Below are 15,564 nucleotides of genomic sequence, written 5' to 3' on the forward strand. Positions count from 1 at the left end.
GTGTGTATGTGTATCTATGTGTGATATATATATATATATATATATATATGTACGTATTTATTGTTTTATATAAAAGGTTATTCATACTTTGTGCATCATCATTGGTTATCAAAAAAATAGAGGGTGTGTGGAGGATGATATGCACAGGAAAAATGTTTATCACAGAGACACTGTGATGCACTATTTGGCCACCAGAAGGTTTTTCAGTAATGTCACTTATTATGATTCTGGTCTAAAGAAATTTTCCACTTATCAGGTTACCATTTATCTTGGAATTTTGTCTCTGTTAGGTAGTTTACTAGCAAAAGCAGTAACTGTTGTGACATTGTTACATGTACATCTATTTTAGAATCAAATGAGTTCAGTGTGCTCCAACGTTCTTAACACACAACCTTTTGCTGTGATTACTGAGCAGGTTTAAGCATCGAGTCTCTTTATATATGAGAAACCTTGTTGTGACCAAATCAAACATCACAGTGTCTCTGTCATAGACACCTTTTTTGTATAGCATCCTCCACCTACTTTTGCAATGCTCCAACAATAATTCTCAAATTATGAATCACTTAATTCCTATATACAGAGTGTCCCATAGAGAAAAATATACAATTTATTCTTAATTTATTTATTATTCAAATTGCATACCATTAACAGCCATACACATATCAATTCTGGTATACTGTGCCATCAGGGTATTTTCTTTCCTGAAATATGTACAAATAACATTAGAAATGCGTTTGTTTAACTTTAAGAGTATAATGTCTATATTCCGTATGGTTCCAGACTTCAGGAACACCCAACATATTGAAATTAGGTTGCTAGCAGATGAATTTCTACATTGGCCTTTCCATTGACTGTTATAAATTTTTTATCCTACTCTGTATACAGTAAAATCTACCACATTATTTTTGGTATTAATGGCAATTTTTATACTTGTCTATAGTTAGTCAAATAAACTTATCAATTTTGTGTTTAAGTATCATGACTGATCTAGTATATATATATATATATATATATATATATATATACATAGGCAATGGAAAGAAACAGAATTTATCTTTACACACCAAGTGTTACATAAACTTTTGTCATATGTATTTATTTGTAGGTTGCTTAGTTCTTATGAAAATCATCATTTAGTAGCTAAAGCAGCAGTTTAGCTTTTAAGTTGGCTGACCTACATGCCCATGAGCTTTTATGTTTCTGTGTTTACTTGTTTGAGCAGCTTTGTTAGTTTTGCAATTAAACATTTTTACACTGAAAAAAAAAATCTTTGACAGGAAAAACAGTAACATATATATAATTTAACTTACACTAAACCCTGGAATTTTATTATTAAACTTAACTGTTAATGCTTTTAATTTATGTTGTTGCTTATATTTCAACCATTGATGCTAAATTGTTGGTTGAATGGCTTGGCTGATAAAGACTTGTGGTATGTAATGCTACAATTGGTATTAAAAGCAAGATCTGCCTTATGGTGATACATATGTATGTGTTAAGTCAACATAAGGCTGAAAATGATTATAATTTCTTCATGTATGTGTCATCATGCTAGTTCTCTTAAAATTACCCTTGTGTGTAATTATGAAGCATGGAATTAAATGTTCAGTATTGTAAAATGTACTTAAATATATCTTTGCAAGTAAAAGTATGCATATAATATCCTATAAAACTATCTTTAAACTAAATACTTTTGGCTTATTTTCAAGTCTTTGTCACAGTTTTACATTTTCTTGACTCTGTTAGGTAATAGTATTAAACTATACAGCATGCTTTTTGAAAAGATAAAAGCATTTCTGCCAAATACAGTGACAACAATTTAGTTTGCATTACGTATGCAAAAAATGAATTAACAAAGAAAGTCAATTTATTTCAGATGTTAGACTTTCATGTGCAGTGTGCCATGCAACATTTTAACCATCTGATAATTATTTTGAATACTTTAAACTATGCTGAGAATTAGTTGTATTATACATAATGTATATGTTTTGTTTAATACAAATGGTGAAGTTAGTCAGAAAATCCTGCTATTTATAGGTCAACAACAGTTACCAGACACTGACAGAAAAATCTATACAACAGAGAAAAGTCAAGTTTTGGATGATGGAACAGTTAAACACAGTATCACAACTGTTACTAAGGAAACTGTGGTCCATGGTGAGAAGTGATTATGTTTTATGAGCAGTGCCTTTTATTTTGATGTTATGAAGGCAATGGTTTAATTATCATTAAAAACATTAAGAGCCAAAGGAAAGAATTTTATGTTAGTACCTTACAGTTATTTTTCCCAAATGAAACTATTTGTAATATGTGAATGCTATTTAATTTATTTCAGTAAAATGTTGAGATTTTGTTCTGGAAATGAGATTGAATATATGTATTCTTAATTTTGGGATGATTTTATTTTACACACTCATTATCCAAGGTCAGAAAGTATGTTTCATATGATAGCTTATACCATTGCAGATAAACAAAACAACTGATTGCTGGATGTAGATGGAAACTGGACAGCCTTGAACACTCATTTGCCATGAAAGAGTAGAAAGTTGTGTGTGTGTGTGTGTAAGGAAAATTTACACAAAATTGTCTCTCACACTTAAATATATATATATATACATTTTCTATCCTCAACTTAGCTGGACTAACGAGAGGTGGTATAGGAGATATAGCTTGGAACAATAGTTCTTATCTGGTCATTAGTATAGGATTTGTTACCTACTGTGAATATGTTTCATATTGCATTGTCAATAACTGTTTTATTTCTATTACTCTTCAGCACACTCTTGTGTGATAAAGTAAGGTAAAAATATGCATAGAAGTGATTATGGTTAAATATCCGAAGGGTGAACTTGACTGGGATCAAATAAGTGTCATTCTGGTCTAATAATGGTTTTTTCTTTTCTTTTTTCATAGCTCAATTAGCTTGTGTTCTATCAAATATAATTTGTATTTGATCACTGAAAATATGATTGGCTTCATTTTCAAATGCTCATTTTTAATATGATAGTATTATTTCACTTGTCCTCAAACATATTCTTCCTTTAAATTGCATTTACAATTATTATTGTTATGATAAATTATAACTTCACTTTATTTTTCCAGAATCACATGCTTTTCTAATAAACAGTATTTGGTTCTCCTTTTGTCAAGCCCCCCAGTGGCACAGCGGTATGTCTGCGGACTTACAACGCTAGAATCCGGGTTTCGATACCCGTGGTGGGCAGAGCACAGATAGCCCATTGTGTAGCTTTGTGCTTAATTACAAACAAACCTTTTGTCAAAATTAAAACTTGATTAGCAAATGAGATTTCTGATAACTTTTTTTTAGAAATACTACTCACCTCTTCATAGAACTGCCAAATATTTTTTGAGCACGTGCCAAGAATTTGAACAAAAATACCACCCATATGTGTAATAATGTGCTCTGCATCAGTCTATGTTGCAGAAGCATTAGACTGTGGTCCCGTACCAAGAGGAGTGTGATACATCCTCCATGTACAGTACTTTCCATAAGCACTTTGTGTATACCAAAGGCTTATTCTTTTCCTCGGTACTGCAGTGTTCAGTTGTGTTGTTTTTATTAACAATTATGGAATATATCATTTTCAGCTTTTTATTAACATTTGAAGCATTATCTTTCTTATCTTCACTTTCTCAGTTTTGAGAGAGAAAGATGCATATTTATTAGTTAATTTCAGTTGGAGCTTCTGATATGCATTATTATCTCTTTTTATATTTCTTTGATTTCTCTTAATCATATACATGATTTTAGAACATGTGTTCTAGAGTTTGTGATACTTTTTTTTTACAGGAATATTCCCTATCATAACTAAACCATTCTTTGGATTTTGAAGCCAATAATTAATTTCAATTTCGTCAATACCAAAATGACCAAATCATAAATACTATGGACATACCAGACCTCTGATAAAAAAAAAACAATGCAAAAATGATAAGAATATTAATATTTTTCATGAATTTAATTTCATGGAGCACATTGAATCAATCGTCTCATGTCCATATTATTTAAACCTCCTAAGGTTCTGACTCTCATCTGTAGGAGTTTTTTTCTTCAATGGTAACTGGGGTTATTCTATCAGTGATTAATGTTTCCACCATTGTACATCACATGACTAGTTCTATCATACTTTCTTCATCTCAGACCCAGGTTTCATGGCCTACTGTTTCTGTAACTTCTGCTGAGCCTGCCTTTCCTTTGGACAAATCTAACCAACTCTTCCCCAAACCTACCTTTACTTCTGGTTCTTCTATTCCTGACAAGGATCAGTTAACATCCACCTTTCTCTTTGTTGCTGTAATAATTCCGGTACATGCTATTTATTCTTTTACTCCAGTTGTTTTTGTTGATTCCCAGGCAAGCTTCTTGCATACACTTCTATTCATTACACTGAGTAATGCTTTTCCTGTCTCCACGTAGTGACATGACACACTACATGAATTTTCTCTCTCTATCACCTTATGCTCAGAAAGGAGCTCGTCTTTTTAATTTCTTTCCGTACACCAGTTTTTTATTCTCAATGTGCGATTCTAGTTATCTTTTCTGTGGAAAGGTGAGTAGCATTCCTGAATTTACCATTTTTCTTACTTGAAATTTTATTTTAGGTAGATACTCATCTCTCCACAGAACCACCCACCTTTCTTCCCTACTTCTGGTATGCCTCTTTTGCCTCATCAAGAATGAGCTTTTGGTACAAACAAAGTGTTAAAGTGCAATACTGTGCATGGATGTATTGCTCTAATATTGGTGGAGAGCTATAGTTTAAAGCTGATTGCATCATATATTGGAACAGTAAATACTATTAAGTGTAGGTTTCTAAGAAATCTCAGAGTTTTCCCTTCAAGTTCTAAAATATGGGTTAATGATTCTTTATTTATAAGTTTGAACTTATTGCGGTCATTAAAAATGTCAAGCATTTTCTTTAGTCAGCTTTGTTGGGGATAACAACTCCTTTGTCCAGTTGGGTGATGATATTTTTGTTTCAGGAGAGTATCATCATCACGCGACCAGACAAAGGAAACTGAATAGTTATCCTCAACAGAGCTGACTATATTAAGAAAATGCTTGACATTCTTAATGATTGCAATAAGTTCATACTTATAAACAAAGAACCATAACCCATACTTTACAACTTGAAGGGAAACTCAGAGATTTCTTAGAAACCTAAGCTAAAGAAATGCTATTTCTGATTGTGTTTACAACTGTTAAGTGTAGGAGTTGGATTTTCATATAAAGGCTCGGCACATACACAAAAACGTTTTAGCAGTAGTACAAAGTATTAGTTATTTGTTTTATAGAGAGGTGAGTATCAAACTGCGATACATTTTCTGGTAAAGAAAATGTTAACTGCATTTTTTGAAATGAGTTAATGTCCATAAAATCTTCTAAAGACTTGTGTTTGAAGTTGCTACAATAACATAATGCATTTTGTAAAGATGACATAAATAGGCCTAACAAGAATTTAACCTAATTTATACATAATCATTCCTTGTTTTGTTGTTTATAGTTTGTACTTGTACTGGTACTTTATCCTAAGAACTGGTTGACTTATTCTTTCCTTTGGGCACTTATGCAAACCCTGTGATAAAACAAAGTAGCCATAATATATCTAACCAAACTGTTGTTTTATTCAAAGCTATGTGAATGTAATTCTCATTTTTTTCTTGCACTTGCTTTGTGTTTATTTAATTTTGTCTATAGTAAATATGTGGACAGTTATTTATTTGTAACTTTACACATTTTTATTTTTGTGTGTGTGTGTGGGGAACAAAGTTCTGTTTACTATGCATGTAAATCTGCTTTAAATAAATTTTTTTTAAGACTTTATAATCTGACTTGTGTTTTATTTATTTTTGGTTTCTTAACTAAAGTTTTTCTAAGAATGTTTCAATTTTATTTGATTTAGAAATGCTATAACCATAAAATTTGAAAAGACTGTGTTTTAATAAGTGCATTTTAAACTTCAGGTTTCTTATCTAATGCAAAATACACAAATTTGTTCCTTAGTATTCACATCTTCTTCTCACTTCATATGGGGTTGGGGCATCTATTGATCCTTCTCTGTTTAAATGTATTGTTCACCACACTGTGGTCTACTTGATTATGGTCCCCTTTAATACAACTCACTGAGGGTCTACTTGTTTACTGCCATCTTTATTACAAACCTTCCATCTCTTCTTTGGTCTCCCTCTCTGCTGCTTGCCTTTCACTTTCCTCTGTTGCCCATTCACCAAACTTTCCTCACCCATTTTTTTAAAATGCCTATACTGTTTCAATCTAATTCCTGCACATTCTCTCTGATATTACAAACTTTCACCTCCTGTCTAGTTTTTGTGCTTGACTTGTGATCTCTCAAAGTCACACTTTTAATGCATCTCAAGTACCTCATTTTTACCACTTCCAATATTTTCTGATGAAATTCCCTTACTATCCAAGTCTCTTTGCCAGATAGCAGAGTTTTATACAAAAGCCTCTTAATCTTCATTGGCAATTGTATATCATCCCTGCAGTCCTGCATAATATTTACATTTTATGTTAGCAAAAATATAAAAACTTGTTCTATAATATTTATATTTTATACTAGAGAAAATACACAAACTAGTTCCATAATATTTTCATTTTATACTAACTAAAATACACATACTTTTTTTCATAATGTTTACATTTTATAGAAACAAAGGTATTTCAAACAGCTCAGTAATTTTTGCTGTACACTGAAGAAATGAATAAGTTTAAGATGAAGAAAACCTTTTTAATGACTTACCACATCAATGTAATGAATTTAAACAGTTGTTTTACTAGTTTGGTGTTGCACTCATTAAAAATACATTTGAACTATAAAATGATAGTTTTAACAACCATCAATGTTAAACAGCTTAATAATTACATCTGTTAAGCAAGTCTGATAATGTAATTTTCTACATACTCCTGACAGCATTGAAACTAACTTATCAAATTAAAACTTAGATAGCAAAGAAAGTTTTAGTTAGAGGTCTATCCTTTATTGTTTTTTCAATGAAATTCCGTTTAGTTAATTTTTGGCACCTTTTGAATCACTTCTTCAATAACTTTAAAAGTACGTTTTCAGGGACAAAGTGATAGGAAGCACATTGCTTGATTTACTTTTGGTTTTCTTCATGGTACAAACCATAATAGGAAACCTGTTACCCTCTCCTTAGCTAAATGGGCCTCACTGAAAAGTTGCAAAAATATAATAATATTATGCCACCAAACGTGATAAAGGAATTGATAATGTTCTTTTCAACAAAAACTACTATTTTCTTAAAAGTCATCACATTCTTAATGATCAAATCAAATTTAAAAAATTCACACAAGATCCAACATCTACTAGAGAGCTAAAATTAAAAAAAATTCCTCTTTTAAAGTAAACATTATTTCTGAAACAGTATACATTAATATTAAACCTGTTGGTTCTCTTCCTGGCATTTCACATCGCATAATAGCCAAAACAAATGGAAAATACCCTTATTAGTCTAGTATTTCTAATCTAGAAACATTTATTTACAAATTCAACACGTTTCTGAATATCTTTTTAAAACACTATTTTGATCTCACTGTTTGTAGTAGCATTACATTTTCTAACTGTTCCAATGATTTAAATTTTCTTAAACTTGTTTTGTGGTCAGTTTTACCAGCATTTCTCTTACTGAAACTATTCACCTGGCTACTAATCTGGTTTATCCAAATAATAATAATAATGTTAGAAGCATTACAAAAAGTACTTTAAGCAAATACTGATAAAAAAAAATCCAAAATTAATGCATAATCCAGTATAGATCTTATATAAACACACAAAAGTATGATTGCATTGAATTAATGTGTCCATAAAGATGGTAAATTTATCGTTAGTAATGAATTAAATATATTAGTCATTAATGGTGTTGCTGCGGATCTGGTATGGTTCCTAGTCTGGCTGATTTATCCTTTTGCTTCCATGGTAAACAGTAATTAACTAATTGTCCATCTAACCATACTCATCCAAGGTTTACAGAACTACACTGGATTCTGTTCAAATTTTGGAGATCATATTCTTCAAGTATAATGTAATTCAAATGTTAATTTCCAGAATGTTTCTCTGTGTCAGCAATTCATCTCCTCCCCTTTTTTAAACAAAATCTTTCCAATATCAGATAAAAAAATTACCATCCTCTACCATTTATAAACTGTAATTTTCAAAGGAACACTTGAAAGATTAAAAAAAAGAAGATTCTATCACTCTGTTCTCACAGTGAAAAACATAGTGTAGCTTTTTTGGTGGTTTTGTACATCGGTGGTTACTCAATTGTTTTAAAAAAACGAACTTGTTCAACTTCTGAGTAAAATTTGTCCATGGATTACTTTTGGATCTGTTTTTAAAAGCTAATTCACACTTCACAATCTTTTGTCCCCCCCCCCCACACACACAAAGATAAATTTTTCCTAAACTGCTGAAATCACTGCATTTATAAAAATGCTTGTTCAGTGTGTTCTAAAGGCTACATTGGCTCCACCACCTGATAGAGAATTCTTGATCATGTATCATCTTCATCTTATAAAAACTCACAAGTTTACACACTCACAAAGTAAATGTGATTTTCCAATTAAAGGAGAACATTTTCACATTATATTTGTACCTTTCTTTGAGCAAAATCTATGTGGTAAGGAGTCTCTTACAATTAAATCATTGTGCCTGGCTGTTAACATAGGCTGATCAGACATCCCTGATTTCTTAGGAGAGTCCTAGGATTATGAATGTTGTCCTCAGGAGAAAAATGTCCTAAAACAAATACAATCATCAGAGAAATACAGCTTTCACTAACACAGCAAGCTTTTCTAGTGCTGCCTACATCTGATATTATGGTTAGTGCTGATTCAAACACTTATAAAAGTGCCTCCAGTTTTGGTTTACAAAATGTGGTCACCTTATATAAACAGAAAAGGGTTTCCCTATAATTTTGTAATGAGTTTTTATTGTTTATAATCACATTACATAGTGCATATACAAGTAACTCTTTTTATTAACTTGATTAAGCCTAAATATTAAATATCTGCATTATAATGTGCTATTCAACACATTGGTAGTGTACAGGTTCAAAGGATTTGATAGTTCTTTTGCTGAAGCTCACATTGAAATTAATTAGGGATAGTTGAAAATGTTTTTTTTTTCCTTATCTGCTTTTCAACATTTCATTTAAATGTAGTAGTTGAAAAACTGCTAAATTTTACTATTTCACAATTCAAATATATTTGAGTAAAATTTTCCAACTTTTCATGCAGTTGTTCTACATTTAACTGACCTCTTTAGATACAGGATATGAATAGTTGTAAATTTGCATTAATCCTAGCTTGGGCTAGGGTTACATACCACACTAACCATTTCATAGAGCTTATACTTGCTTGGCTATGCTTCTATGTCACTATTCTGCCTCAGATGTGGACTATACCTAAGTAAAGGGGTAGTGCAGAGGTATATTAATTAATCTTTTATTGAAATAGTTAATCTAGGATTGTAAGATACTGTGCAAAGACTTCTATTTGACTTAACTATATAGTATAAATACACAATTCCAAAACATACATACCTCTGCTGACACTAAAAGCTATTTCTCAATCTTCATCATTGCCATCTAACATTGTGTTCACTTGCTCCAGTCTTTATATACCCCACTTGACTGCCCTCGGCAATATTTAATTTGCAAATTTTAATACCAGCCCTCACACGCCCTCTATGCAGCTTCTGTATGCAGACAATAAAATCATTTTTTCTCGACAAAGTGCGAGCATTCAGACTAATGTTTTGTGATTTACATTTTCTTAGTTTCCATTTTTTAATAATTGGGAATTCTTTAATTAGTTATCCAGAGATATCTTTTGTTGAATTTATTTTTTGTTTTTTCCTACAAATATATTACAAAGAAAAAATATTGGATATGAATTCCTGTGTAATGGTTGCATGCATGGAGGCTACACAGCCTTCGTCTATTCCTCCTTTGTTATATAGTGGTGGTCAGCAGCCGTGGAAGCTGTCCGTGACCTGAATCGGAGTGAGATTGAGTCCTTCATGCGGCCCAGTGGTATCTCTCTGGGAGGTGCCAATTTGAATTTTCATTTTGAAACGGGATATTCTGGGGAGAATTTAGCCTCCCTGTTTCCTGCTCCTTCTTTCACTATAGCTTCCTCTCCTGAGGACTCATCTGATCAGCCACCTTCTGCCCATTTTTCTGCAGTTAGTTACACGTGTTTGTGAAGTTTTGGAGATGCAACCAGTTGCTTTTGAGTCTCCCCCTGCTTTGTTGGCTGATTGTTCTCAAGAAGATTACTTAGTTTTTCCTCCTCCTCCTGATATTGCTTTGCATGCAGGGAGGCTTGCAACACAATTACGTGAGGGTGTCGCTATGCCTCCCCCATTGTTTATCTGAACAACATGCCCTGGTGTATCATTGTCTGTATGATATATATTTGGACACTCAAAGGTTGGATCCATTGTTGGATCTATGGGGTGTCAAGTACAAACCTGTTATCTTTCTTAACAAGTCACAATTTTTGCAGATTCATTTGACTCTTACTACTGTTTTAAGATACTTCTCTTCCCTTCAACTTTTGTCTGAAGTATATCCTCGATCGCCTCAACAATTTGACAATGAACTGGACTATTAACTGGTCAATACTATGATATGTTTGTCCTCCTCAGGACTTGCCTTTGTTTCATAGTTGGTCTGTTGCTGTGACTTGTTGAGTCATGATGCATTTTTGGAGGGTATTCACTTACCATCTTCTGCCCTTTGAGATTTATGGGAAGCACCTTTCCGTCGGCCTTATTTTTTTCGCTGGAATTCCAAAATCTTTAGAAGCCAGAGTTGATACAGCACATTTGCAGTCTTCTTTATCGTCTTTGGCTGCTCAACCCTATTCTACTTCCACTTGTACTTCTGCAGGTTCATTCCTTCATGTCTCAAGGCCCCCTCCTTCCACTCCTTGTTCCATTGGTTCTTTTAATTGTTTCCGTCCTTCTCGAGAGAGATATTTTGCAGGCTGGTATGTGGACTTCTCCTGATATGTCCATATCTCATTACCTTCATGATCTGGCAGTTTCCTCTTTGAAGGGACTTTGTCTTCACCCTGTGGCTGTGTTGATTACCTCTACTAGATTTTAACAGGATGATGAGTAACATGTTGTCTGACTTACAGTTATTGTTCCTTTCTCTTCTAAGGTCCCTATTGATTTTTTTTTTATCCCACTCAGTGGCAAGTGTTGCTCAGTTGGGTATGCTTGTATTTAAATTCTGCACTAGCAACCTTTATATTGGTTCCTGGTTGCAATGGGCTCTGTTGAGATGAGGTGCTCCATAAGACCATCTGGACGCAATTCTGGATGGTGATATTATATTACAATATTTCTAATGGACCGCTGCTCATGGGCTATCATGAGTAAAGCTAAAGGGGATTTTGCCAGACCCCACTGATCTTAGAGCTGAATCAGTTGAGATCAGTTTGCTTTTAAAAATTTGGGAATGTGGTTCACCTGTTGCACTGCCTCCAGAGACCTGTTCCTCAGGGCTCCCTAATGCTGTTTCCCCCTTACTTCTACTAGTGGAGCTCAGGAGTCCTTACCACACCCAGTTTCCAGTCGCTGGGGTGGTGGACAGAGGATTTACTTTTGGAGTCCTGAGTTTTTTCCACTCTTGGAGAAGAGGGCGAAGTTGGGAACACTCCTACTTGGGTCCAAATGTTATGCAGTCCCGATCTTTGGTCCTTAGTGGGACAGGGTTCCACATCCTCTCCTTAATTGCATAAGTAAGCAGAATTCTCCTTGCCCACCTAGTAGGGGAGTAAAGACAATTGTTTGTAAATCCAGACTCTGGATGAGTTCTGGACTCTGGTGGAGTATGGCATATGATCCTATCAATCCAGACCAGGGATGTTGTCTTTTGGACTTCAGGTTGATCAGAAGGATTTTCCACTTTGGTGTTGCTTTCTTTCTTTCATAAATCCAGTGGTTCGAAATGCATCATCCTGTGATTACTGGTAGTGAGCCTATCACAAATATATATATATACCTGCAGTCCAACTGCCCCGGGCACCAACGTGGGATATAGGTACCATGACACCTTAAATCCAACCAGAGTTGTGGAACCTCGGCTGGTTGGTCGGGGCTGGACCACCATACTTGTATTATATTCCACCATTTTCAATTTTCTGTGGTTCTGGGTGAAGAGCATACCTGTTCTGGATGTAGTGTAGTGTTCCTCATTTTTATACCACTTCTTTCTATGTAGACGCTTTCTGTATGATCTCTGTCCTCACCGGCCTACCACTTCCTCAATCTGGGATTCTAGCTATTAGTGTCAGCAGAGGTATGTATGTTTTGGAAGTTACCATTTTCCTAAACTGAAAACGTATTTCCAAACATACTTACCTCTGCTGACACTCCTCCCCCCCCCTTCCTCCCCACTAAGAGCCGGTGTTAGTGACCAGAATGTAGTAAGTCTTGAAAAAGTGATTTTATTGTCTGCATACAGTGCTTATATACAATACCTGCATAAAGGGTGTGTGAGGGGCAGCGTAAAGTTTTGCAAATTAGATATTGCCGAGGGCAGTCGAGTGGGGTATATAAAGACTGGAGCAAGCGAACACAACATTAGATGGCAATAATGAAGATCGAAAAATACATTTTCAGTTTAGGAAAATGATAACCCCTGAGTGAAGATGTGTTTCACTCTCTCTCTCTCTCTGCGCTTCATCTAAATTTTACAAATAAGCTAAAAAGCTTCCCAGTAGCATAAAAAACCATATTTGCAGATTGTTTTCAGTGCATCAATAAAGATTATTGCTGTTCATTGTTTTACACAATTCTTATCCTTTGCTGCCCATGCTTGATTTATTCCTTACAAACTATTTCTTGAATCTTCTTTGTATTATGGATCTTGATATCTGCCTGTTGTACATCAGTGAGCCTGAATGCCACACAGAAAACTATTTCTAAACTATGTAATTTCCACCTGTTCCAGAGTGTCCTGGACGTTTTTATTGTGATGTGGATGGTTATGTATTAATGTAATTAAGAGTGTGGCTGAAAACAAACTTACCTAACTAACAATTTAAAAAAAAATAACAAGTGAAATACATAGTGAAATTAATTATAAAACAAAATAACTTTGTTGAAACATTCACCAAAGAGGTAGAAAGGTATAAAATACTTATATTTTCATATGGTTGACATACAATGTTTTGGGGAAATGCCCTTCCTTTTACCAGAGAAAGGGTACCTGCTGAAAATATAAATGTTTTATACTTTACTATCTCTCTGATGAATTAATTAGCTCAATCTGTTCACTATAAGTCATATCTCTTTACTAGTTTACATTATGAACCATCTTAATCTCATCTAGCAAAAAGTATTTTTGGCTAAATCTAAGTAATTAATTTAGACCCACTTTATACCTCTTGGCATATAATACTGCCAATAAATTAGATTTAACTATATTTTATTGTTAATCTATTTCAATTTCTATTCACTGTTTAGCTTGCTTCTGTTCAAAAGTAATTCAATAATTCATCTGGTACCCAATTATTCATAGTATATCTATCTGTGCAGTAATGATATTAAAATGGACTTTTATCATGTGACAGTGCAAAATTGAAGTAGAAATAAAAACCAAGAATGATTTATTATTATTATTTCTCTATAATATTAACTATGTGTGCATAGAATGTACCATTTGAAAAGCAGGTATTGCATTGCTTGTAAGCAAACACACACACACACACACACACACACTTTTAGCATTATAAAATTGAAAAATGTCTTGCCAAGGGTCATTTGACTAAAATGTTGACCACTTAACTGTTTTAACTTTTTTTTGTATTTTCAGATTACAATTCTTATGCTTGTGTAGTGGTTAAATATTAAATATATGATATGTCAGAATTTGTCTTCTTAAGTTTGCCATGAGAAACACTGAAAATTAATGTTAACCTTTCTATGGATCTCCTAGATTTAAGTGAGTTACCAGAAAAATTGTGTAAAAGAGTTGCAGAACTTGCTGAGGCTGAAGAAAGACCTCTAGGAGATAAAGATGGAAGGCAGGTGACACTTACAACAATAAAAAAAGATGGAGAAGCACAGCCAGTTGTTACCACAATTTCCAGTACTGACACATCTAAAACATATCCTGTTGAGAAACACATAGTAAGAGGTAGGTAAGAAACAACTCTTGGAGGTATTGGTACAAGTATTGTTAGGTAACGCTGATTAACTTACTGTATAATTTAGTATCAACACACAACACTATATTAGGATAGTCACTCAAAAGTGTATTAAGTACAGTTACCCAGTGGGCATTGTTGAACTTACAGGGGATTACCACATAATGTAAGACTATTGCACAGCTTTGTATGTGAGTACCATCTGTATTTAAATGAAGTTTTTATTGTTTAATCAAAATATATGTGTATCATATAATTTATGTATACACATTAATTACACATTGGATATTAATGTACTACCATGTTACAGAATTTGAGACAAGTATTTTTCACAGTTATTATAATAATGAAAATAAATGTAACATAACAGTTTAACTGAATGACATATTACTAATAGTTCAGAGTGAGCCAGTCATTAAACATTAAGACAAGTGTGTGAGACATTACTGCTTTTTTGTCCTTTTACCTCTTACTATATGCACATTTCTCTTCTTAAAGATGCACTATGTTTTTCTTGTGAAACGTGTTCAGCTCAGTTAACGTTTGCTAATGTATTTTATTATCTTAACTTAAGAATTTCATATATGTAATTGTTCTTTATTTAATGAATTATTAATACTGTGCTAGTGCGTACTGCACACTGTCTTTTATTTATATATAATTTTGTTTAATGATACTAGTAATACATTTATGAAGTATATGTCTGTATTGAATATGTATTTAAAGTTAAAAAAGCCAAAGTTTTTTGTACATGAATAGGAGTTCTGACCACATTTAACCTTTTTTTTTGAAAGAAAATTAGTTTAACAAAAGGTGTATTATAAGCTTTGGAAATTTTCACTTGTGATAACATCTCATAACAAAATTAATGAATGATATATGTATTTGCATAATTTAAATTTCAGCCACATTACAGAGTAATTACTCTATAAATATAGATTTGAAGTTAAAATAAATTGTTGTGGATATAAAGTTTGAAAATAGTCATAAGTGTAAAGAAAATAAGTGTCCAGTATATATATATACATTATAGAGGTGTATGTGTAATTAAACTTTTAGGTTGTCAAGAAATTAATGTTGCTTTTTTTTAGATGAAAAAACTCGACCAACTTGTATATCAAAACAAAACATTTATTAAATGAAATAGTCTCCATTCTTACCAATGATGTTTTCCATCTTACAATCAGGTTGTTAATGCCCTGATTAAAGAAACCACTTTGTTTTGAAGCAAAAACTTGACAATGTTCTCTTTAACACCTTCCACATTTGCATACATTTTCCCATTATGATGGTGTTGCAGCAGACGAAAAAAGATGGTAATCTGATGGTGCCATATCTGG

The 15,564-nt window shown here is 33.1% G+C and overlaps 1 protein-coding gene across 8 annotated transcripts in view; it reads left to right on the forward strand.

The window, feature by feature from the left end:
* Positions 1 to 15,564, forward strand: part of LOC106457879 — a 209,608-nt gene that overhangs the window by 140,370 nt on the left and 53,674 nt on the right. For all 8 annotated transcript variants that reach the window (XM_022383936.1, XM_022383937.1, XM_022383940.1 and 5 more), the window contains 2 exons: positions 2,038 to 2,157; positions 14,014 to 14,214. In XM_022383936.1, coding sequence (XP_022239644.1) covers positions 2,038 to 2,157; positions 14,014 to 14,214 — 321 coding nt within the window. The remainder of the gene's footprint in view (positions 1 to 2,037; positions 2,158 to 14,013; positions 14,215 to 15,564) is intronic.

Source organism: Limulus polyphemus, unplaced genomic scaffold, assembly GCF_000517525.1.
Source record: "Limulus polyphemus unplaced genomic scaffold, Limulus_polyphemus-2.1.2 Scaffold385, whole genome shotgun sequence".
Taxonomy (NCBI): Eukaryota; Metazoa; Arthropoda; class Merostomata; order Xiphosura; family Limulidae; genus Limulus; species Limulus polyphemus.